At 35.4% G+C, this 26,226-nt stretch overlaps 2 protein-coding genes across 2 annotated transcripts; one reads left to right on the top strand and one right to left on the bottom strand.

Annotated features, from left to right (window-relative positions):
* Window positions 1–38: 38 nt before the first annotated feature.
* LOC138305487 (hepatoma-derived growth factor-related protein 2-like) lies at window positions 39–18,437 on the bottom strand. Its single transcript, XM_069245737.1, has 19 exons — window positions 17,646–18,437; window positions 15,746–15,822; window positions 15,052–15,187; window positions 14,332–14,436; window positions 13,584–13,637; window positions 12,628–12,759; window positions 12,101–12,350; window positions 11,346–11,427; window positions 10,822–10,914; window positions 9,149–9,317; window positions 8,312–8,743; window positions 7,393–7,496; window positions 7,112–7,185; window positions 6,332–6,402; window positions 5,547–5,648; window positions 5,030–5,134; window positions 3,982–4,081; window positions 2,093–2,967; window positions 39–635 (listed from the first exon to the last, which is right to left on the bottom strand). The coding sequence occupies exons 1-19, from the start codon at window positions 17,718–17,720 to the stop codon at window positions 375–377; spliced, it is 3,297 nt and encodes a 1,098-aa protein (XP_069101838.1). The 5' UTR covers window positions 17,721–18,437; the 3' UTR covers window positions 39–374.
* A 1,674-nt stretch (window positions 18,438–20,111) lies between these two features.
* LOC138305828 (beta-hexosaminidase-like) lies at window positions 20,112–25,718 on the top strand. Its single transcript, XM_069246093.1, has 8 exons — window positions 20,112–20,148; window positions 20,524–20,957; window positions 21,348–21,994; window positions 22,249–22,330; window positions 23,101–23,335; window positions 23,959–24,211; window positions 24,322–24,462; window positions 25,389–25,718. The coding sequence occupies exons 1-8, from the start codon at window positions 20,112–20,114 to the stop codon at window positions 25,537–25,539; spliced, it is 1,980 nt and encodes a 659-aa protein (XP_069102194.1). The 3' UTR covers window positions 25,540–25,718.
* Window positions 25,719–26,226: the final 508 nt, after the last annotated feature.

The following is a 26,226-nucleotide window of genomic DNA, read 5'->3' as shown; positions in this document are numbered from 1 at the left end:
AGGTAAAATTTAATTGTGAGGAGAAATTTTATGGGTGAACCCATTGGGGATCTTTTACCCGAGAGAAATGCTAATAAATGTTCATCATTCAGCTAGAGAACTTGCCCTACTCATATCATCTCTATGCAAAATGTGGTGTGTATTACTCATTTACAAATGAAAACCGTCTAAAGAGCATGTAATAACTCAAAAGCCTATTGCTTAACCATCAAAACCCCAAAGTTAACCTCTCCCAAATATAACCATTTCTACATTAAGTCAATAACTGACATGCTAGAGCAATACTTCTCTCATCTAAACCAACAAGATAACAATGAATACCTATTCCAAGGGCAGATAACTCTAAAGAAAGTACTACTACAGTTGTTGTTTTGCTAAACGCCTAACAAACTATGTAGTTCATCATCGTCCATCGCGGGATCTGACTCGGAATCTGACTCCTTCTCTGACGATTCTTCCTCCGTTTCCTTGGTCTCGGTCGGTTTTTCCTCCTCCTCCTTCGCCTTGTCCGTCTTCGCTGGAGGTGGGTAGCCCGACTCAAACGGAGCTTGGGAAGGATCGTACACGGACTGTGTGGAAAATGTTTCTGTTCCCTTAATTATTGCTGCGATTCTGGCATCAAGGTCGATTCTCTCCTGGAAAACATAAAATGTCTAAATATAATGGCTGGTGTTGGGAATGGATTTCACAAACAGAATAAAGTCCAAAAATGATTGATAATAGATTTAAAATATATACAGGGAGATTATTTACAATTAATGAGTCCAAGAAAGTTTTTGAGTTTTAGTTTATTGCGATTTTCGTCGACGTCATTTTCTGAGGTCATTTATCGTTTCTGTGATGACGTCACAATGAACTTTCAGCCAAAGAAAATCGCTCAGGTCATATTACAAAATCGCACATATCAGGTGGATTATGCGATAAAATCAAAATTCAGCATATAGTTATAGAAAACTATGTTTATCTGGACACACTAGTAATCTTGTAGTTTTACGTTTTGTTATTTCTATTATTTTTTGTAAATCTTTGTTGTTTTAGCTGTTGTTATTGTTGGCTTGTGTATCATCACAACAACTAAATATCATTACACTTACGTATACCCTCATCAAAATTCCTTACTGAACTTAACTTGGTTTGGTTTCAGTTTCAGATTAATAAAAGACCTTGGCCTTCTTTTTATACAACACCTTGCATGTGATGATCATGATCATGAGTGTGTAGCATGTGGGAAACTGCAGTTAATTCATAATGTGTCTTCTTGTGATAGTGGAAATGCATGCCCACTTTATAGTGTTATCTTACCTAATCGTCCCAAATGGCCTATTCTGTATTGCATTTTGGGTTCGATATAAAGGGCCCCATTTCCAATTGAAAATAACCATATTTTCCCCAATTTGCGACAAAATTTCCTAATTGATACGCAGATTTATAGTTTCTGTGTAAATATAAATGATTAAACATATAAACTGAATCAGAACATGTATACATAAAAGATTTCCTTTATAGAGAAATAATAGAATAACAGCGTGCTTACTAGAATCCTAACTTCATTATATAACTTTAATTCCTAATTCAAAAAGCTCAAGGTCCGGTTTCTCAAGCTAAAGAATAGAAGCCCTATCTCACCAAAGCATACTTACCGTAATATATGTAGGGCTATTTGTTTGGTTAGATTTGATTTTAGGGTTTAGTTTCAAGGGTTTGGGTTGTGGTTATATTAAAGGTTAAGCATCAAACTTAGTTCCCTTAGGAACCACTTTTCCAAATACTAAACTGGAGCCGAAATTACCGTAAAGTCGATTATTTTCACCTTTTCAAATTTTGCAGAAACAACTGTAATGATCATAGCAATGCCAAGCGAGAATAATTTGCTCTTCAGTATCTTATAGATTTTAGAAAAGTACCTGAATATAATATTCAATTCAGTATCTTATAGATTTTAGAAACGTACCTGAAAATAATATTCAATTCAGTATCTTATAGATTTTAGAAACGTACCTGAAAATAATATTCAATTCAGTATCTTATAGATTTTAGAAACGTACCTGAAAATAATATTCAATTCAGTATCTTATAGATTTTAGAAACGTACCTGATCTTCCATCATGTCCTCCGTGTCGTCGGGGAACTCTGCCTGGGCCGAGTATTTAGCAGCCTCTTGTGCTGCCTGTTGCATGGAATGAGAGAGATCATCCGACTGACTACCACCCTCCGATTTATCGCCTCTGTCTGTCCCGGGGTCGTCCGGAGAATCTATATCCATGTCGTCGCCACTGTCTGCTGAAATGCTCTCCACCCCGGACAACGCTAATTTTACCTCCTCCTTCTCCGGTTCCTCAGCGCCAGATTGATTGTCCTCTTCGTCGTCCATGGAGTCCATCTTGTCCAGAACACTACTGATTTTCTCAAGGTCTGCACTGATATTGTTCACCCCAGAAGCACTATTATTATTCGCGGAAATGCTTGGCAACGAGGATGGCTGTTCCGTTTGCCTCCCACTGCCAGACAATCCTGGTAATGTTTGTGAATTGGATCTACTCACAACAATAGGACCATCTAAACCTGGAATTTGCTGATCCGAACCTCCCCAGCTGAATGAGAATCCAGTCTGGGTTGTCTCCCCTAGTCCAACAGTGAAACCTAGCCCCTGTGGTGCCTGCTGTTCCGTTTCACTCCCTCCTACAGCATCGCCCTGTATTGCAGGCCGATCTGTTTGCCCCCCTCCACCATCTAATGACGGCTCTTCCACAGTATTGTTTGTCTGTATATGGCTGTTATTTTGAATGTCATTAGATTGTGCTACAGAGTCATTTTCAGTTGTCTCCCCTACACCGTAATCACTAAGTCTGCTGTTAAGATCAGCTGAATTGTTTATCTGTTCCGAGTTGCCGTTTCCTTCCACGTTAATCTTGTCGTCCTCGTCGACAGGAACCATGGTCGGGAGAGCAGGAAGAGAATCAGTGTTATCTATATTAACAAGAAAACAAAATTTTTAGTAACACTGCAATCTATTTGAAGGATCTAGTATGATTCTTAATCCATAGAGTTAACAGGAGGCCCATGGGCCTTAACAGATATAGAACTAAATATTGGCCCATCAGACCCTTGCAGTCGGTCAGTGATTTTATAAATGTGACTTTTTAATCAATGAAGAGTATGTGGTTCCATCAAATCTGAGAATTCAGAAGAAGATTTTTTCACTTTGTCTCAGATGACCTAAAAAGCTAACAGCATGTTGAGATTGGAACTCCTTTAAAGTAACACTTCATCTCGTCACCTTGCCTCCCAATCGGTATCCATCAATCGGCATCCATATCCACAACAAGTGCCCCACTCATTACCCAACTTGTTCAAAAGGTTTGAAAGCTTGTATAAAACCTAGCCACTGTAAGCCAATGGCTTAGTTATACTCCTTCCCCTTATTTGAAACCATAGCAACCAAATGTTTCTCCATTGTGTTTCCATGGTAACTGATATTGAAGTACATGACATGTCAAATTAATTACAGATATCCATGTTATAACAATTGTTTTAACAAAGTTGATCCAAAAACTAACGGGTTATAGGCCATTTTACAAGACTTATGCAAAGAGACATATGGCAACCAAAATTATAGCTTAAGAAAAATATCTAAACTTGGCCAATAAAAATTGTTTTATCAAAATTGAACCAGTAATTTAGGAGTAGTCTGGAAATATTTTTTTCTGTAGAGACAAGACAGGTGGATCAACATGCTGATTCCAGTATCCCCACCAAACTTTATTTGACTTTATAGTATTTGAATAATACAGTGGTATCTGCTCTTGTCGGTAGGTATTGATTGTGACGTCATGTGTTTGCGTGCGTTACGTCATATTTTTTGTGTGCAAACTATGTGAATTTCGCTCACAAAGTATTGACGTCAAAATAGCTACCTACTCACAAGGGGGACAACTCTGTAATATACAAAGACAGAATATGTAATTTACCAAAGTGTCATACCTATAGGTTGTGAGATTTCATTTTCCTTGTTTTCACGTTCTTTCATCACTTCCACCTGTTTATGATGGTGTCGCCTGTGTCCAGAATCTTTGGGCGTTGTCTGTGATAAGTTAAATACAGAATAAATAAACAAAATTGTCTTTCCTGCAGAATATAAACTACATCAGATTTATAAGCAGACACTATGAAATACTTGAACCATTTCTTTTTTCACATGCCCTTTACTTTTGCGTATTTTGCAAAAATGTGATTTTCACAAACGGACTTATTCATGTACCACGTGATACCTGATAACGTTTGTGGTAGACTGTTGTTTCTTTTGGTGATGGAATGATGTTAAAATTTGATATCCTGCTCTAATGTAGTTTCAGTGGAAATATTACAAACACTTACGTTCCATCATGATCACTACTGGATACTGATACCAGTCCCACACAAACGTTATCAGGTATCACATGGTACATGAATTAGTCTCATTGACGTAAATACGAGTTTATCTCCACGATCGTATATATACCTTTCTTGTAGGTATAGGGATATTCAATTATTTAATTCCACCAACTTGTTATGACATAAAAATCGTAAAATTTGGTAGCTGGAAATAAAAGTTGGTTAACAGTTCTGTACTAGTAACAGCTATAGTCAGTTAAGGATGGCCTCCCCTTTATGTTTGGTGTGTGTGAATGGGAGGCTGCGGTAAATTAGTATTGTGTCTCCTTGTGATAGTGGAACTCTTGTTATTTTTATAGTGCTGTCTCACTGAATCAAGCTGCCCAAGACACAGAACATCACACCTCACCTGGTCACATTATACTGACAACAAAACAGACCTGGTTAAAAAATGTGATTCACCAATATTCAGTTAATTCAGGAACTACAAGCTTTGATAAGAATTAATCCTGATAAATACATTATATAATATTGAATATTATATAGATAATATTCCTGAGCCCTACAGTTTCCGCCTGGACCAAGTTATTTCGTGTATACAATATTTTTCGTTCATGACTTTATAAATGAGGTATCTATAAAATGGTCCGATACTTACCGGAGTTCCCATTTCAACATCTCCAGCCAGGAAGAAGCCTTTGAACTTATGATAAATAAGTTCTGCCTTTTTCCGTATTCTGTCACTACCCTTAAATTTTCTGATCTAAAGAAAAAGCAAATTCAAAAATTAATATTTAAAACTATCAAAAACTAGTTTCTGGTTTAAAAACAGTAAACTGTGAAGCTAGTGCATAGAATATAATCATCATATTTTTTTTCTTCTCCTAAAGATCAAGAATTTGTTAAATCATTTCAACATCATAATATCAGGGTCTAATATTATTTATTATTATCTCGCTTACCCCAAAAATTATATTTGTACTCTTTTGATTCAAAGCCTGGAACAGTTCATTATCAATTTTCAGGGGTGATGGAGTTAATATGGGTGCAATGATGTAGCATAAATATATTTTTAACAAGACAAGAGTTGTACAAAGTTGAACGCATAAGGCTAAGGTATTTTTCAATCTTGAAACAAAAAAGTGAGTGAATAATTAAATTTCGACATTTTTTACCATTTTAATGGTTTTCATGATGTCTGGATTTTTCTTCAGGAGTACTTGGTTAACGGGTAGGTTATTGAGATCGTCCATGATGGCAAGACATTTATCTACATCCTGAAAAATAAGCAACATTCAGTGAAGATACAGACACAGATATCATATCATACCCAACTACATGATTTATCAATTAGACAGGTAGCACACTGTAGCACTAATTTTATTTTAGTGTTTTTCACGCTATCATCACACTTATTTCTGAGGTACTTTTATTTTGGCCGTTTAGAGGATATACAGACGTACAAAAGTAACTGGTTAATATATAACTGTAAATATTCATTATCACTTATTCCATTTTCAAGCTTTTCGCGCTGTATCATTCCTGTACAGCACTAAATTTTGACAGATCAGTATTTCTTTCTAACCACCCTAATAAATCATAATTAAGTTTTTCACATTTTTGTTAAATTTGACTGTGCTACAATAAGTACATTCACAGTAATTAGCCTCCATAAAATAACATACAATCAACAAAATTTGAGAGTTTATGCAATTATGAATGATAAAGGCTGTAGATGTCAATATATTTTGCATTTAAATATTACAGAGTTATCTGCCCTTGCGAATAGGTATTGATTGTGATCTCATGTGTTTGCAAGCGTAACATCATACTTTTTGAAGAAAACAATGTGAATTATGCTCACATATTAATGCATCACAATGGGTAACTACTCACAAGGGAGGTAATTCTGTAATATACAAAGACGGAAAAGCCCTTGAGCCGATAAATAAAACCTTACCACAGAATCTTTCTGCACACACTTTTTGATTTCCTTGTCCATCGCTACAAGTATGGACTTGGTTTGAATGACTGAAAACAATATTTATAAAATTGTTCTTAAAATAATGAATTACAGATTGCATTGAAAAGACAGTAATTATCATGGGTCAAAAATTGTGTAATTTTGACTTAAAACAAAAAAAATTCTAAATCCAATTTTAAAGATGCTCCACCGCTGACAAATGGTATTTTTTCTCTATCGAAAACAGGATCAGGCGATTTTGTATTTTTACTTTGCACCATTACCACCATTGGAAAGTTAGAGCTTCTAATTTTACTTCAAGATAAAGATATTAAAAATAATTAATTACATTTCGAAAAAATTCCCTAGCACTATGTCCTATATGGAATAAAGTACTGATTGTGCATGCACCAAAAGCAAAATAAATTATTTTATATTAATTTTTTGTGTTACTTAGACATATATATACATGATTAAACACCAATTATTGTTAAAATGAGGAGTATCATTTATGCTCTGTCGGCGATGGAGCATCTTTAATGAATCCAATTTTCATGATTCTGCCATCAGAACGTATATTGTATATATGTATTTATTTGTGAATCAAATTTTCCTAAGGAAACTGATATCCCACAATATCTTGAAAAATATCCTCCCCATGAAAACTACACACTATATGGTCCTTAATACCAGCAGTGTATAAAGCTTGCCTTGATAAAAACCATGTATTATATAATGACACATGATGTAACATTTTCTGTTTGAATACCAACTTACAGTTGATTTTATCCTTTTTCTTTTGCTCATATTTTTCACGTTTTTTCCGCTCCTTCTCTTCTTCCTTTCCTTTACTGGAAAAGAAATCAAAATTAGTCATAGCAAAAACTGGTCCAATTTATTTTAAAATGAACAACCATCTGCCCACACTAGCATAACTTTGAAATCTTTTGCATCAGATCTGTTTTGACCTTTGTAAAATTAAGTCAAATGTTTTATGTCTGTGTTTTCAAGGTAAAGTCTGACAAATTTTAAACTATCGGTTCATGACCATAACTTACAATTTCCTAACGCGTTCCTTCTCCTTCTCGATACGTCGTCTTCTCTCTGCCTCCCTTTCGGCTTTAGCTTTTTCTTCTCTTTCTTCTTCCCGTCTTCTTTCATCCTGCAAATATAAATGCTAGTCGTGATATTTCATGCCATATGAAGTATTAGGTAATTCTAGGGGCTCTTAGGGACCGATTATGGATCAAATTTCCAACGACAATTCCTTCAAATTTTGACTGAATTCTCAATAATTCCCTAATCCATCAATTATTTTCCCTATGATGAGGTAAAAGTCATCTACCCAATTAAGTTCATGTAGTCTTATTTATTCTATCATTCTTTAGTCTTTTCATATTCTATATTTGTATATTATAGAGTTATCTGCCCCTGCAAGTAGGTATTGATTGTGACATCATGTGTTTGCAAACGTAATGCAAAACTTTTCAAAGAAAATAATATGAAGTTTGTTTTACAAAATAATGACATCACAATGGATACCTATACCAACAAGAGAGGTAACTAATATATATACAAAGGGCTGATGAACGTCATAACTTTGTCGTAGAATTCAAACTTGAAATAAAAAAGAACGTTAAAGTCAAAACATGTTGCAAAAATCAGCCATTTTGTTGAAATATCCTGAAATCCGAACTTCAATTCATTGCATCACTGATGTCAAGTCATAATGGTAAAATTAATTTCGAGCTAATAATGGTAAAATTAATTTCGAACTAATGGAAGCACTCAAATTTAGTTATATTACAATATCGACGCATTATGCAAAATTATTATATGACTTATAAAAAGCCTACGGCTGTGTTTATATCACTTACTTGGGTTGATAATCCACCTGAAAATAGGTCGATCGTTGTATAATATTACATGAATTTAAGGAATATGTGATAAAACACACCATTCTTTGTCTGGCATTACCTCTTTTGATCTCTCCTTGGGTTGTGATTTCTCTCTGGATGGTGCTTTATCCCTAGATTTAGAATCGGATGACTTGGACCCTTTTGAACTTTTTTCCGATTTCACTGGTTTTTCCTCACTGTCACTTTCAGTTTTATTTTTCTCCTCACTTTCCTTCTCTCTATCACTTTGTTCTACCACTGTCTTTTCCTCAACATCCTCTTCTTCCTTCACCTCCGTCTTTTCCTCCTTTTCATCTTCCTCCATTTTTTCCTCCTCGCCATCGGAATTCTCTTTTTCCTCCACAACAACATTATTTTCCTCTTCATCCTCTGAAACTTCTTTCTTCACATCTTTCTCTTCTTTATCACTTTCCTTATCATCATCGTCATCAGAATCCTCAATTTTTTTTTTCTTTTTTGTCTTTCCTTTCTTTTTCTCTTTTTTACTATCCTGTTCATCAGAGAAACAAAACATGTCGTACTGTATAGCAGTTACATTTTGTGAGTGATTTATTTTCGCCATATTCACAGTTTCACTAAAATCTGTGAATTCTGAACACCAACGAAATATTCAGAAAATCATTGACATAAGAACAATAACTAACAAAATTGTTAGATCCATTTCAAATTTTCAAAGTTTCAAATCTTTATCTACATTTTAGTCTGCAGAAACTTGGCGTATACCCATACAGAATATTATCAAATCAAATAATCATAAGTTTAAAAATAAAGATTTGAGAAATTCATTATCAATATTGTTTCACTACTTAAAAGCTTTAATGTTGAGAGCAGAAAACTATTAAATCGTTTTTACGTAATAATTTTCTCGTACAAATTTTACCTCTAGAAACCTTACCTCCGCCTCGTCGTCTTTCTTACTCCTTCGTTTCACGGCGGGTTTGGCAGGTCGTTTTGGCGACACTTTCTTTGGCTTTTCTTCCTCTTCTTCTTCTCCACGTTCTTCTCTTTCCTTCTCCACCTCCTCGTGAATTTTCTTGATTCTTTCTGCCTCCTCTTTCAATCTCCTGTAAAGGATATTTATTTATCACATAACTGGAACAATTGTGGTATAATATATATAAATGATAAGAATTTTAGAGTTTGAAAGTTGAACTAATATATAATTATCTACATATATCTTTCAAGTATGTTACGCTGTGTAGGTCAAGCACATGTGTTTCATATTTACAATAGTATATGTACGTACATGTAAAGTCTATTGGAAACCAACTTCTGTTAGGGTCATTGTATTGCTACTAATTACATAGCCATGTTATTAATTATGTTACATGATAAGTCTAATGAGTAAACATGTTTCCCTATGTAATACAGCATCTACGTTGGGTCAACTGTTCCAGGTATTGGCTTTCATACCCAAATATTGACATATGTTATCCCGATGTACTGCTATATTAACTCGCCAATAATCTCTGTACAGAGTCGATTCCTAAGACTCCAATAAAACGTATCATACCATCCACTGAATCTGCGTTAAAGTTCTACATCTACACACACCACAACAACCTACGAAACTACACGAAGATATAAACATCATACAATTTAATACTCAAAGAGTATCGAGAATGTATGTACACACTTACAATTACAGTATATGACATTTACCAGCCATGTTATACGGCTATGTCATAAATATTGTATGTCACATTAAATAACACAATTATAACATCACATGTACTTTTGATGTCATAATTTATAAATGATGTCGCATGATTGTCTCAGTAGATGGAAACGTCATTTCTGAGCCAGATTTCTTCTTTATACAAAGACAAAATTAAAAGTTTTCACTTATATTTCTATTAATAAAAGTTATGTGAAAAATAGAATCTTACACTCGTGACTATGTTATATGAAATTTATCGAACTTGTTTAATAATTTATCACATAGCATATCAATTACTGAACTTGTTTGATAAACATATTACATAGCCACTCATGTGAAAATCCAATTATTTTAGTGATTTCTTAAAACCCCAAAACATACCACTTGAGATAGTGAGCCAAAACGACCTAGTGCTAGGTGGGATAGATTATTTTCCTGAAATAGCGTTACGAAATCTTGAACCCTTAAGCTGTGAAGATTATTTACTGAAATAGTCCTATAAAATCTCCCAGACAGGGGTAAAGGTTTTACAGAGATAGGACTTCTATAAAGGATGTAAATAAAATATGTTAAGAATCACAATTGAGCTCTTATCTTTCCATTAGGCCAAAATAATTATCTGAATGTTTCTAGTTACACAAATAGGTTAGGTTGAAAGGTTTTTACGGGGGTAGGCTACTATTTCATCATTAACGAGTATATAATATATTTCGGGATTCAGGCTAGCTAGAAGTCTTTTTATTCCTCTATAGTAATTCAACTTCATCTTGGTACTTAACAAGTGTAACAACTGCTTTGAACACAACTTTATTTTGAAAGGTTGAGATAAAATAACTAGGTTCTGAGGTAAAAACTAGGGTAGGTAGGGGTATCGGAAACACATATTTCGCCTTAGCCTTGTAACTTACTTCTCCTCTGCATCCTTTATCTTTTGTTCCATCGCCTTTTTCCTTTCTGCATCTTTTTTCTTCCAACTACTCACACCATCGTCAGAATCATCACTGTAACAGAGTAACCAATCAACATCATTATTACTCACATCAATGCAAATACCGACCAATCAACATCACTGTTACAGATTTCTCTAACAACCATTAAACCAATCGCCATTACTAAAACATATCAACCAATTAACATCATTATTGCTTTCAAAATGTAAATACTGACCAATCATCATCACTGTAACATATCAACCAATCAACATCATTATTGCTTACGTAATTGTCCAATCAATATCGCCGCTATATATTTCTCTATTATACATCAACTATTCAAACATTCACTATAACAAATTAACAAACAACATTACCATCAATATTGATCAATCAACATGGTTGTAACAATATTGTGATTTGCCAGGACAGACGTCCTCAGTAAAGAAAAGACTTTGAACAGGTAAAGGGCTAAATGTGTTTATAGACGACAACCTCACCTGTCACTGACGGAGCTATCACTGGATACAATTTTCTCTACTTTTTCTGCCTTCTTTCTTCCAGCCCCTGTAGATGCACGTCCTTCAATAAACAATAATAAAAATAATTCATGATAATATGGAGTCTTAACCTCAATAATATCTGACGACAAATAACAGCAGTTAACATGTGTTGATATGAAGCACACATATATATGTATATGGAAATGAACACATTGAATTGCCTCTTCGCAACTTTATTTTTGTTGCCCCAAATAGCCAAAAAGACTATGTGGAGTAAAGCTGTCAAAATCAGATTCAAACACAGAAATCTTTCTATTTCAGTACCAAGTTATTTGCTTTATGTAAATTGGTTTGATTAATTCAACGTCCTATGATCAGTCAGGGTCATTTAAGGACATGACGCATTTAGACAGCGGAGGAAGTCCTGTTTATTTGGAGAAAAAACCCCGACCAGCAATCAGCAACTAGCAAATGGCCTACCTGGGATTCAAACTGGCAACCCAGAGATGGAGGGCTTATAGTAATACATTTTGATTTCTTGACCACATGGCTACTGTGGAAACAATTATCATTCTTATTATTTTTATAATAACCTTTTTAAAAAAATCTATGGTAATGTAACTTTTCCCACTGAGTACAGTGACCTTTGACCCCACTGGTACAGTGACCTTTGACCCTACTGGTACAGTGACCTTTAACCCTACTGGTACAGTGACCTTTGACCCTACTGGTGAAGTGACCTTTGACCCTACCTCCTCTTTTACTTGTGGACCCGCCTCCTCTGCTCTGTCTCCTCACTGGAGCAGGTTTTTTGGATTTCTTTGGTTTTTCTTCAACGTCTTCATCCTCCTCCTCCTCCTTCTCATCTTTCTCTTCGTTTTCGTCATCTTCGCTGTCATCGCCAGATGACTCATCAGCTTTCTTTGATTTGCCTCCCTTGGATTTAGCTGAACCCTTCGGACGGCCACGGCCCTTAGGTTTCTTCTCTTCTAAGTCAAAGTCCTATATAAAACAAAAGAAGCCTTGTTTGTCAAAGTCCCCAAACCAAAATTACGATTTATGCAGCAAAGCTGTGCTGTACTTTTTTACTCATTCAATGTGATTATCACAATTGTGGTTAATTTTTTTTAAAGTTTATAAATAACAATTTTAACATAGAACTTCTGTGTTTATCACCTACGAAAAAGATAAAACACCAAACAATGAAGATTCTCTGTGTAAATCTGTTTTAATTTTGTTGTTTTGCTGCTTGTTTCACCGTCTTTATATAAATACAAACCTCGTCATCAGAATTATCAGAAGGAGGTGACTCAATTTCATCGAAGTCTTCATCCTCCTCTGGTTCTTCCTCTGCTCCTTCTTCCTCCTCCTCTATCACTGCTTCTTTCTTCGCTCTCTTGGCAGGCTTTCCCTGTAAGAATTAAATCATCATATTGATGATATTTCACAGATTTTCAATCCTTATCAACAAAGGGTTGTGTTTTGGGTTTTATTAGTTTAACGTCCTATTAACAGACAGAGTCCTGTACCCGCTTTATTGGCGGAGGAGAGCCAGAGTACCTGGAGGAAAACCACCGACCAGCAGTCAGTATTTGGCAAGTACCTAGCTGCAATATTGTAGCTCAAAAGACAGAAAATGGTGTCGTCTTAAGAGCTACAACTGGTGCATATTTCTGCTAATGGAGCAAAGCAAACCATTATTAAACGTGTGTTTGCATTTTACCGTACTTGTTTGATATCGCTTACCAGCTAGGCAATAAAACTGAACCACATAAAATATCAAATTCTCAGCGAGGACAGCATTCTAATCTAATTCTAATGTACTGTGTAGTAAGTAATATTTGTGGGGGATTTTATTTCACGAAGTTCACATATGGATACACAACCGTGACGTTTAATACTTCATGAAATTCATCAAAATCATGGATTGAAATATGATTGCCCGTCGTCTAAATAACGCTTATAAAGTTACAAAGACAATTCACGAAAATAAACCATCTGGAATTTCTGCGGGTGTAAAATTTCGTGATTGATTGCTTGGAACTTATTTGCAGGGGTTTTCATTTCTACAAATTTTATTGTAAAATAAGATGCAGATGCCAAATTCATTTGCATATTAATGGCAGTAACATGTTTTTGAAATGAAAACCCCCTGCAAATAAGTTCCAAATAATAAATATTGAAATTTTACACATGCAGAATTTAACATCTATACAGTGGTCTCTGATCACTTACCCCAGTAGTAGCCTTCTTCCTTTTCTGTGGTCCCTTGGCTTTGGCAGGTTGTTTCTGTGTGTGAAATATCAAACATTAACAAGGCGTCACTGTCACCGAGTAATACTCAATAATATCAAGTAGGTAACATATGTTTCAGTCATGATCGTGTCTCCACTTCTTTGTTATTTAAACTGATAAATGTAAACTGTAGTACGATTACACTTTCATTAATATGTAAATATACTGTACCTTTTTACCTCAGTATTTACCACTGTCCAGACAATTTTACCTTTTTACCCGAGTATTGATCGCTATCCAGACTATTTACCTTTTTGCTTGAGCATTTACCACTATCCAGACAATTCACCTTTTTACCACAGTATTTCCTACTAACCGGATAATGTACCTTTTTACCCAGTATTTTCCTCTATCCGGACATTTTACCTTTTCACCCAGTATTTACTTCTTTCCAGACAATATACCTTTTTACCCATGTATTTACCACTATCTAGACAATTTACCTTTTTATCCAGTATTTACCACTATCCAGACAATTCACCTTTTTACCCCAGTATTTTCTACTAACCGGATAATGTACCTTTTTACCCCAGTATTTTCCACTATCCGGACATTTTACCTTTTCACCCAGTATTTACTTCTTTCCAGACTATGTACCTTTTTACCCCAGTATTTTCACCCAGTATTTACCACTTTCCAGACAATTTACCATTTCACCCCAGTATTTAACACTTATCAGACAATTTACCTTTTTGCCCTTAGGTTTCACCTCTTCCTCTTCTTCCTCCTCCTCTTCGGGTTCTTCCTCGACTTGTTCCTCTTCAGGCTCCTCCTCAGCCGAGTCAGAACTTTGCTGTATATATAAACCAATAATAAATTAAAACTTTTGGGAAACAGTCATGAAAACACCCCAAAATCCATCAAATAAATGTCACTGATCATCAATTAATTACTGGTCTAATAACAATGCTACAATAACTTTCGTAACTTGCTTTAGTTTAGTAGGAAGATTTGAAATTTCCTTGTCTCGCCCTCACAGGTAATTTTTTTTTTATTAATCTCATTAGCAGTCATGTTCTGGCGCAGTGATAAATAAGGGGTTTCGAGATTCCAAAACAACGTGGGTAAAGTACAATTTACCGTTGATTAGTCCCATCATCTGGTGATTATGGCGTCATCATTTGACATGAGTTTGGTGACGTCATAAACACCAGAAGGTGGGGCTAACGGACAGTAAATTGTACTATATCCACGTCTTTTTGTGATCTCAAAAGCCCCATATTCCAGGAGACAAATTGATTGCAAAGTTTGTAAATTTCTTTTTATACAGATTTTCATTTTTACAGTCATTTCAACCAATGTTCAGTTACAAAAACAAATGTATGGTAGCTAGGAATAATAAGAGTGTCTGAGACTTTCAACTGGTATAAGCAGACGGAGAATACAGCACTTAGAAGATAAAACTCACAGCTCCCTGGAACTTGACATTGGGGTTATTAGTGATCTCCCATAAACCTTCGTTGAATCCTTTGATTTTCTTTAATACTGCGTACTTCTCTTTGTTTTCCTCATATGGAAACACATCCTTTGGTGCCAAGAAAGCCCTGCAACATTAATATTGAAATAAACCATATGCTTAAACTCATGCAATATATCTCACTGATTAAAAATGCATGCAAAAGTGTAAGAGATTTCCCCAAATACTGCTTTCAATCTCATTAAAATTATACTTGAAATTTTGCTCCACTACTATTAGGGTATATTATGCTCCAATATAAGATCGAACAACTCCTTGTTTGGGGTCAGTTGGTTAGCCAATCAGCGGCTCGCATACAGAATCTTCAGCATGGTTGATTCATTCAGAAGTATAAACGACTAACAGTATCTCCCGAGATGTTCCAATTCAGGGGTCATGCTGAGGAGTTGTTAGATCTGGTATTGGAGTGTAATGTAGAGTATCGTAGTGGAGCAGAATTACAATTCTAATTTTTATTAGACTCGTATTGCTTTAGAAGAGGATTTTTTAATTACATTTGAGACTTATCATTTTTTGCATAAAAAGTACCCCTAAAATTGACTCTAGTTTATACAAAGTTTTCTGAAAGATAATAAAAGTCCTGATATAAGGATCTAAGCTGTTAAAAGTTGATAGCAGAACTCACGTTTCATGTGTTCCGTAGAAGAAAATTGGAAATTTCCCCTTGGGTGGCTTCACTGCTCCTTCAGGCAATTCATCAATCTATCAACAATACAAGATTAAATAAAACTTTCTTTTAAAAATATTAAACATTAAAGACAAAGATGTTGATGATAAAAAACTAATTGAAGATTTGGCTACATTTCCACAAGGTCATACCTTTCCTTTAATCTGAACATTTTCACTATATTCAAAACTTAATGGCATATTAAATTTTGAAAAATAGCTCTGACCACAATACCATAATTATGTATTGTGTATTGTTTTATTGTATTAACAATATGTATACTTTTATTATCAATACACCTTTTTATTTATTATGGTGCTCAGGTCAACAAGAGGATGGTCAAGGGTTGACACCCCAGACAAACAAGTCTAAATTCCGTAATGAAGGTTAGGGAAAACGATAATCATTCATAAGACACAATCTTCTGACTTAAATTTAGACTCAGCCAATCAAATATGACGTTGCACTTTGTAACACCATTTTTTATTGGCTAAACCTGTCTAAACTTAAGATTGTTTCTACTTTTAGACTTAATATAAGATTGTTTCATGATCTTGAGGTCAGGACTCCTCTAGATTAGCCTCATAAAACATGGGAACTTGTTGTACTTCAATTTAAATGTATTTGGATTGTGTTTTAATCTGATTAGGGAAGTTAGTGGCTACAAATGTCCACATGTACCTTAATCACAATGTCCTAATTATATTCATAACTGAAGGTCATTGTTTCCAGTTCTAAGTGTGACGACTGTCTTATTTGAAGAGGAAAGGAGTGACCTTAACTCTCTATGCAATCCTGAAACTCCGAACCATTACACTGGCAATACACCTTTAGACTAGAGAATTTCTCTTTAGCTCGACTGAGTATAGGACAATTTAGTCAGGGCTAGCTATAGGTCCTAAGTTTAATCTTTACCAAAGCTTGAGGCAGTTACAGTCCATAACTTTAAGCACTAGTCCGATGCCCATGACTAGTAATTTTTATGGTCGGGCTAGTGCCAATTTGTTATAAACTAGTACAATTGGACTAGTGGCTAACAACCTGATAAAAATTGGCATATGCTATATTTCCATTGTACAACAATTTTTGAGATTTACATTCATAAATGCATCCAGGCTGTAATTTGGATAAAAAATCGTAAACTGATCATGACTGAATTGGTGAAGTAAAACGGATGTATATGTAATTTAGACTAATGACTGAATAGTCTGACTAGTAAAATTTTGGGGTTCAAATGACTAGCAGCGAAAAAAATTAACGTCACAGCTAGACTGCAGTTATTCAAATTTTATGAAAATGTAAACTGATCATGACTGAATTGGTGAAGTAAAACGGCTGTATATGTAATTTAGACTAATGACTGAATAATCTGACTAGTAAAATTTTGGGGTTCAAATGACTAGCAGTGAAAAACGTCACAGCTAGACTGCAGTTATTCAAATTTTATGAAAATGTGTCAAAAAGTTATTTTATACGATCATGGTTTTCTGTCCCTATTTGAGTAAGAATGTCTTATTTGAAGACCACGGGAAAGTGAATGTTCTCTGTTATTGACACGCCAGTGATTTCTATGAATATAGACTATTCAGCTAATCTATACGATACGATCTATATAATTGAAATGTGGGCTAGTTACACAATGTAATACGCATTTATGTACAGTACATTATATATGTAATTATTGCCACCATTTCAACTGAAAATTGATAGAAATATATTTCTATCATGCAGACGGACATTTAATGATTAATTTGTAAGATTAATTATGAGTTATGACACTAGTAACAAAACAGACTATTGCAACATCACAAAAGCATGTGGCACACAAATAACTTCCTACACCGATATACAAACGCACCCGAGCGGGCCAATGAGGGAAGCCTTTCATCTTGGCAAAGATCTTGTCACCGGGTTTGTAGTCGTCCTTTACCATTTTGGAGTCGGTCTGTGATGCCGAACAATATATTTACAGATATGAAAATGGCGTCAGGGCTAAAAATGAAGATAGCCTGCTTTGTCAGGATAGATTAGACAGATCTACATACATGGCGCAACAATAAGACATTCCCAAGTCATAATTACAAATGGTACAAAATATCGACTGACGATACAAATTAAAGCTGCCAATGCATCCGGAGAAGTGATTGAAATTGCTAATTTGCATTGCTCCTCATCCCGCTAATGTAGGCAGCCATCTTCCTTTGAGTCTCGTAATGTCACGCGAGACTAACGGGGTTTGGCGGGAAGTGGACCGGTTCGGATTGATCGCAGCAGGAATCTGTTGGAGGGTTCGAAGCTCAGTGAGCACGGGGAATATTTTTTTTTCATTCTTTTTTTTTTTTTTGTGCGTGTGCGTGCTGAGTAAATATATTGAGAAGGAAATATTTCCATTTTGAATTATTTTACATAGCCTATATGAGATATCGACATTCTAACATTTTTTTGGGACGAGACCAGTTTTATATGTCAATCGGAGGGATACTTTCTGCAGATAGATATAGAATCTGCTATTTTATCTATTTTGAAGAATATATATTCAATAAAATATTTTCTTAGAACTATATAACGATACTATATTATAATAACGAGAAGGTATATAGTGGATTTCGTCATCACGAAAATTAGAATCTAGTATTCTTGCAAAATGTTGGGGTTTTTTTTGTATTGATATATCAATAAAATAATCCTTCAAAAATATACATACACTGTCTGCAAATTATTGAACTTAGAGTTGCATCCTATTTGTAAAGTGTAAGGGACATATATGCCTAGATATACTAAAAATCACACATCCATTTCACGTAATAATGTGTATTACATTTATCTGGGTTTTTTTTTATGGAAATAAGGAATCTCAGTTTTTGCTATGTTCAACATTTATTTCAAATGTAATCAAGAATTAAAATAACCGAATAGCGAATTTGAAAAATAAAAACAAATTATTGAAGTGAATTTTGCGGGATTGACGTTAACAGTAACATATATTATGTATATATGTTTCTGATATTAATAATGATTCATGCTGTGTAGGCGTATTTAACATTGGGTGATATGTATAATTTCTGAGGAATGTGCGTTAAAAGTTACAACATCTTGTTAGGCTGTAACTTTGCACGATCATCATATTCTAAGTGTAACTCTGTTCTAGCCACTATGTCAGCATCCTTGATACTCCAGGGGTTACTAAAACTGAAGTTAGATATATCGGCAGTGATAGTAATCCTTGGAGTATCGAGGATGTTATGTAACTGCAAACTCCCCTTTGCAGAATTTGTGTTTGGGATTTATTTATTGTCTAAGTCTTGCGATCAACTCGGGTAATTTTAGGGCACTTCAATACATGCGTTGTGCGTGTTTTTTTTTTATTTGTTTTTTTTCTTTTTACTCTATACATCATTTTGTGTATATGTTGTGCATTCTCCTTCCTTTAATGCTTTTGTTGATTGAACAACATTCTTAAAAATATTGAAAAGAAAATTATTATTCAGCGACCTTCCTTGTCCGTCAGACTGATATTTTTGTCTCTAAGTCTATACACACAAAATTCATTCCGATGTACATCCTCGATATTCCATGGCTTCCGATCACTTACGATCTCTACACCCCTGGACTATCTCATAGTGAAATTGAAGGCAGCTCAGCGGAAAACATTTGACCAATCACAGGCTAGCAAATATTTCATTTGAAGACTACAGAGAGAGCAACGCCTGACATCAAAGCCACAGAGTTAATCACAGTGTACCGTTATACGGCTCTTTTGATGTACATCAAAGGACTATGTTACCTGTTCTATTCTGTTGCCTCCAGTTTTACTATGAGATAGTCCAGGGGTGTAGAGATCGTTAGTGATAGGAACCCCTGGAATATCGAGGATGTCCGATGTAATGCTAGAAGTGGTTTGATGATTTTCTCTTTAGAAATGAATTTATCTGTTACATGATAAAAATTTAGAAGAAATCAAAGTATTGCAAATACAACGCAGCAGAAACAGAACAAAAAAGAATGAAATCAAATGAATTTTAAAAACGCAAAATATATAAATATAGTTATTTTTGTAAAAAAAAAAAAAAAAAAAAAAAAAAACAATGAAGCTGTTAGGCAGATATGTCCCATTCTCCAGAAACAGATACTGTATATCACAGAAAACAGATACCTTAATTTAAGGTTTTATGAATCTATCAGCAGTCAAATGACTTGAGATCGATTTTGATATCAACTATTTCAAGATATTCAACTGATAACAGAAAATACATACATGTATATGTTTTGTTGGACAATTTTCATTCCTACATAAAAAAAAGCAAAAATCATATATTCATTAAAAATGAGTTTTTACCTACACTTTTGTTTTGCACAAGTAGGTAAAACCATGCAAACATGAGGGCAGCCTTATATTGCCTCAATATGTTTTTAACAATCATTTAAAAACATTATTTTAATGTACACAAAAAAGAAGGAAGGACAGGGATATGAGTCTACCCTCGGGACCACAAAATGTTGTAAAACCCGAGGAAAACTGCCCCGGGTTTTACAACATTTTAAGACCTTAGGGTAGAATATCCCTATCCTTCATATCCACATATGAAAGAGATTCTTATATTCCATAGTAACCCCAAGCATGGTTAAAGTTTTTATAAAGCGATCACTTCATGTTATGTCGTTATTTGCCTCTATGAATACAAACATGAGCAGTTGAATTAACTATCATTATGTTTTCTAACATTGCTATTTTTCAGAGATGTTCGGCCTTTCTCTTGTCAACACTAGACCAACAGCCAAGTATATTGAATACCACAAAGAGGTTGTGCTCGTCCAGAACTCGAACATTGTCCATTCGGAAGCATATCAAGTCGACATTAATTCAGGCAGTAATGTTATTCTCTTAACAGCCAATGAAAGTGCTGGGGCATTTTATGCAATGAAGACATTAAAGGCACTGTCAATTCAAACCCAAACTGGAACAGAAGTTCCGAACGGCACAGTGACAGATGGCCCTCGATTTAAATACCGGGGCATGCATCTGGATGTTGGACGTAATTTTTACTCAAAGGCGAAAGTTTTTAATCTGCTGGATGTCATGGCAACGTATAAGATGAACAGGTTACATTTTCATCTGACTGACGACGAAGGTTGGCGTCTAGAGATACCTGGTTTACCGGAACTCACAGAGGTAAGTAGACATATTTAACCATTTTTTTTCAAAACAAACAGGGTTTTATTTCCCCAGCAATTGTTAGAGAGCTAGAGACAAATATTGTCATGTCAACATCTGCATATTATACCTTATTTTCCGTTTGTTTTCTTTTTCAAAATCATCCCTATTGAAGAAGACTGGTAGTTTTTGTTATGGCTTTCACAATAAACATTCGAACATTTGTAATCATGTGTCAATTCACAACGGGATGGGATGTGCTGTACAGTGTCGGATATAGTATTCAGTAAGAATTGATGTTTTGTATAAGAGCGTTGTTCTTCGATACTATAATAACAAGAACGTCCACAATCAGTCACTATGTGCCCGTTATAAATATTTACAAATACTATTTGTTGTTTCCTTCAGGTTGGTGCACATCGATGCTACGATGAAGACGAAACCAGATGTATACTTACACAGCTTGGCTCAGGACCACATAACTCTGCGCCTGGCTCCGGTTTTTACAACGTGTCCGACTATCAGGAGATACTTACAAACGCCGCACAGCGTCACATCATGGTCATTCCGGAGTTTGACATGCCTGGACATGCACGTGCAGCCATTAAATCTATGGCGGCTCGTAGGTTGAAATTTCCATCAAATAAAGTTGCTGCTGACGAATATCTGCTGACAGAGCCTGGCGATCCGTCACAGTATCTCAGTGTCCAATGGTACACAGATAACGCTATGAATCCTTGTCTGAATTCCACTTTCAGATTTACGAATCACGTGATCACAGAAGTCATCAAAATGCATCAAGACATCCAGCCGCTGCAGATGTTCCATTTCGGGGGAGATGAAGTAGCAAAGGGGGCGTGGCTTAATTCTTCTGCTTGTCAGTCATTAATGGCGTCGAATAACGACATCAACAATGTCGCCGACCTCAAAGGGTATTTTGTAAGCAAAATTGTTGACCAGGTGGCGGCACATGGTTTAGACACTGGCGCGTGGGAAGATGGACTTATGAATGGAAAGGAGACACAAGATAGAACCAAACTTCCTAATAATATCAAGTAAGTTAAATATAAAGCCAGTTCCGTCATAAAAGGTTGCCATGTCCTCATGCTCTTTGCACCATCCCGACCTCACATTCAACGTGAAATGTCTTGTTCAGCTGCTTCAATTTCATGTGAATTACGTATTGTCACTAAGATTGCAATTGTATCGTTCATAATCTTCTCGATGCAGCTAAGTGTTTCTATCCCCTATGAGACAAGAACACGTGCTTCCCTAGTTGTTTGTCGCTAAGTGTGTGTTTACATTTCAGTATATACGGCTATGCCTGGGATAACGTATGGGAATGGGGCTCTGGTGACCGATCGTACAGGCTGGCTAACGCAGGATATAAGGTAAATGATTCAGGAAATAGTTGTGTTTGAGTATGTTATACATCTAGTGGTCTAGACCATGATGTATGGGACTGCTACGTCAGTATGGGACAAGGGAAGAAGAGGGGCGTACGGTAAAACATCCTCCTTACATATGCATCCTAGAGGACAATCATGATTCACATAAAACGCCTACACGTGTCCATGCAGCATCAGCTAATTCTTGTATGAGTTAAATATAATCACCGGGAGAACAAAATTTCTTCAAGCACAATACAGCAATCCCTGATTCATATATAGGAGCGTTTTTCAACTCTTGTACCTGTTTATCAAGTGTCCGTTTGGTAAAGAAGAATTTAGATTATCATGATCCAACTTAAAAAGATGCTACACCGCTGACAAATGGTATTTTTCTCTATCATAAACAGGAGCAGTTTTCGTCAGTTACAAAAGTTACTTACTTTACACCATTACCACCATTGGAAATTTTGAGCTTCTTATTTTACTTCAATATAAAAATGATAACAATAAATAATTGCGTCCCGAAAAAACGATGCCCTACATGGAATACTGATTACGTATGCACCAAAGGCAAAACAAAATTTCATATTATTTTTGTGATAATTAGACACATAATTATTATATACATGATTAAACACAAGTTATTGTTCATATGATGCGTGTCATTTATGCTCTGCCGGCGGTGTAGCATCTTTAAATGCTAACGACTTTATCACTGCATTACGCGGATTGATTGTGCAATTCATTGTATCCATCATATTGATTGACAGGTTGTGTTAGGGCATGCCACCCATCTATATTTCGACCACCCGTACGAGCCTGATCCAGAAGAACGCGGGTATTATTGGGCCACGCGCTACACAGACACCCGAAAAACCTTTGGATACATACCCGGTAACATTTACCTGAACGCCAAGGTAAAGACCTCAGGGCAGCCGCTAACGGAGGAGGATATTTGTGGGGGACAAACATGTCTAAAACTGGAGAAACCAGAGAACATCGAGGGTAAGTTAAAAAGAAAACGTGCCTCTAGCCCGGAGAAGATATTTGTTGGGGACCAAGATGTCTAAACCTGCAGAAACCAGAGACATCGTTGGTAATTAAAAAAATATTTCCATAGTCCGGGGGATATTTGTGGGGGACCAAAATGTCTGAAACTGGAGAACATCGAGTGTACGATTAAAGAAAACGTTCCTAAACCGGAGATGATATTTGAGGTTGGGGTGGGGAGGGGACAACTTGCCTGAGACTTGAGAAAGAAAATATCTATTTGTAAGTCAATGGAACATAGAACACTTTTTTTTTAACTTAGGATAATTTTAGACGGAAGACTGATTCAGGATCTAAATTCATCAAACATATTTTGAGATTAGACCGCTTTCTCTGCACCAAAGACGGTCCTGTTTTATATGCCTGTCATCTTTGTTATCATGTCAGAGTTAAAATCTTTGTAATGGTATTATATAGTTTCAAATTACACAAATGAATAGGCCAATGTATCAAATGAATTAACCGCGTTTGTAATTTTTGTTGAGATGAACCAGTTTCTCTGCATCAAGATGAACGAATAGTTATAGTGTATATTAATGTTTTACCTCAATTACAATCGACAAAATATTGATATGTAGGTATCCAAGGACACTTATGGCGGGAAACAGTTCGGACAGACGAACAAGTTGATCAGATGATTTTCCCGCGCATCCTTGCTGTGGCGGAAAGGGCGTGGCACAAGGCGTGGTGGGAGACATTAGACGACGAAGCAGAAAGACTCGCTGGACAAAAGTCAGACTGGATAAAATTTGCTAATACACTAGGATATCGGGAGTTATCTACCCTTGATTCGATGGGTGTTAAATACAGAGTACCACCGCCTGGGGGCATGTAAGTATATCGATGTAAATTTTAAATGTTAGATTCAAGTTATATTTGGTCAAATTCAAACAATAACATTATAATCATGTTATCACTTAAAACTAAATTTCTAATGATAGATCAAAGAATGGAGAATTAATGGTAAATTCGGGTTTTCCCGGACTCCCGATAGAGGTCAGCACAGACAACGGTAAAACGTGGAAAGAGGTCAAAATGTCAAGTAGGGTCAATGAGGGATCATCACTAAAGTTACGGACCAAGTAAGTACAGATAATTGATCGTACTAACCACATTCCGAATTGTCTTATTTCCAGTATCTGGATATGGAAAATATACATTTCAAAAATTCTTTTGTAGCATCAGTAATCCAATAGGGTTGTATGATATTAGGAATTATACAGGGTACTTTTGTATGACATTAGGAATTACACAGTGTTCTGTTGTATAACATTAGGAGTTATACAGGTTTCTGTTGTATAACATCAGGAATTATACAGGGTTTTGTTATATAACATTAGGAATTATACAGGGTTCTGTTGTATAACATCGGAATAATAATGGGTTTTACCATATGAAATCAGGACTTATGTAGGGTTTTACTACATGTATATAAAATCAGGACTTATACTTGTACAGGGTTTAACTATATGAAATCAGGACTTATGTAGGGTTTTACTATATGAAATCAGGACTTATATATATACATGTCAGGGTTTAACTATATGAAATCAGGACTTATGTAGGGTTTTACTATATGAAATCAGGACTTATACATGTACAGGGTTTACTATATGAAATCAGGACTTATACATGTACAGGGTTTACTATATCAAATCAGGACTTATACAGGATTCTATTGTATAATATCAGGGCTTATGGAGGGATTTTATTGCTTAAAATCAGGAATTATACAGGATTTTGTAATATATCATCAGAATTTATACAGGGTTCTGTTATAAAATAGCAGGAATTTTACACGGTTCTTTAGAATTAAACAGGGTTCTGTATACCTCGAGATCTAGTGCTTTAGCTTTCACACTAAATGCCAACGAGTATTACAGCATAGCAGATTTTTTTGTCTGTGGATTTAAGAGACAAATAAAATATTAACTGTCATTTTTTCTATTTCTAATACTAGTATTTTATTATTATTTTATTTTCTATTATTTCATTATTATCTTTACAGGTCGGCCGACTCCCGACGATACAGTCGCGTCGTCACACTAGAGGATATATCTTCCCTGATATCTGGGGCGACGTCGTTGTTCTTCATCAATGCTTTAGCACCATTATATCTAATCCCTTTTCTTGTCTACTGTTTATTGAACTGTGTATGAACGACAACTGGTATAATTTACATAATTAGCATCCCCTAAACGCGAGAGGGGAATTCACGCAAATCACGCGATGTCCAAAAATGCCGAGAAAATCTGTCTTCTTATAATATTAGTGGAAATTCAAAATGGCATCATATATCCATGTATAGTCAACCTAGTGAATAATATAATATACCTCTCGAATATGTGGATATGAAGGATAGGGATATTCTACCCGAGGGTCACAAAATGTAGTAAAACCCGAGGCTTGCCGAGGGTTTTGCAAAATTTTGTGATCCCGAGGGTGGAATATCCCTATCCCTCATATTCACTTATGAAAGAGTATTTTTCTTTCATACCTCGACGTTTTATTGCAATTTTACAACTATAATATCCCGCCATTTTGAAATAAATTCGAAGAAATCCACGACTGAAAGTCAATTTTCCATACATGAAAAATTACGTGATATTTTCAACACAAATTCCGTTGTTTGCATCTTTTATAGTAAAACCAGTCAAGTTTGTGAAAAAAAATATTACAATTTTACCGAGGAAATAGAGATTTTGTTGACGCCGTGACGTCACGAAGCTTTATTGCATGGGTAGCCATGCAATACAGCCTCAGGCGACATGAGTGTATTGCCCTGGACCAGCCAGTATTACACCTGTAGGAATAATATAATATACCTCTCGAATAGAGACCTTTTC

This window comes from Argopecten irradians, chromosome 13 (genome assembly GCF_041381155.1).
Source record: "Argopecten irradians isolate NY chromosome 13, Ai_NY, whole genome shotgun sequence".
In the NCBI taxonomy this organism is placed as follows: domain Eukaryota; kingdom Metazoa; phylum Mollusca; class Bivalvia; order Pectinida; family Pectinidae; genus Argopecten; species Argopecten irradians.
Note: the sequence above shows the minus strand (reverse complement) of the source record. Positions and strands in the feature narration are given on the sequence as shown.

Coding starts and splice junctions, on each gene's coding strand:
- LOC138305487 (XM_069245737.1), bottom strand. CDS start 17,720: ATGGTAAAGGACGACTACAAACCCGGTGACAAGATCTTTGCCAAGATG. Junction 15,823..17,645: donor TCCCTCATTGGCCCGCTCGG/GTGCGTTTGTAT, acceptor TATTGTTGATAG/ATTGATGAATTGCCTGAAGG. Junction 2,968..3,981: donor TGAAATCTCACAACCTATAG/GTATGACACTTT, acceptor TTGTTAATATAG/ATAACACTGATTCTCTTCCT.
- LOC138305828 (XM_069246093.1), top strand. CDS start 20,112: ATGAGTTTTTACCTACACTTTTGTTTTGCACAAGTAG. Junction 20,149..20,523: donor CTTTTGTTTTGCACAAGTAG/GTAAAACCATGC, acceptor GCTATTTTTCAG/AGATGTTCGGCCTTTCTCTT. Junction 21,995..22,248: donor AAACTTCCTAATAATATCAA/GTAAGTTAAATA, acceptor TTTACATTTCAG/TATATACGGCTATGCCTGGG.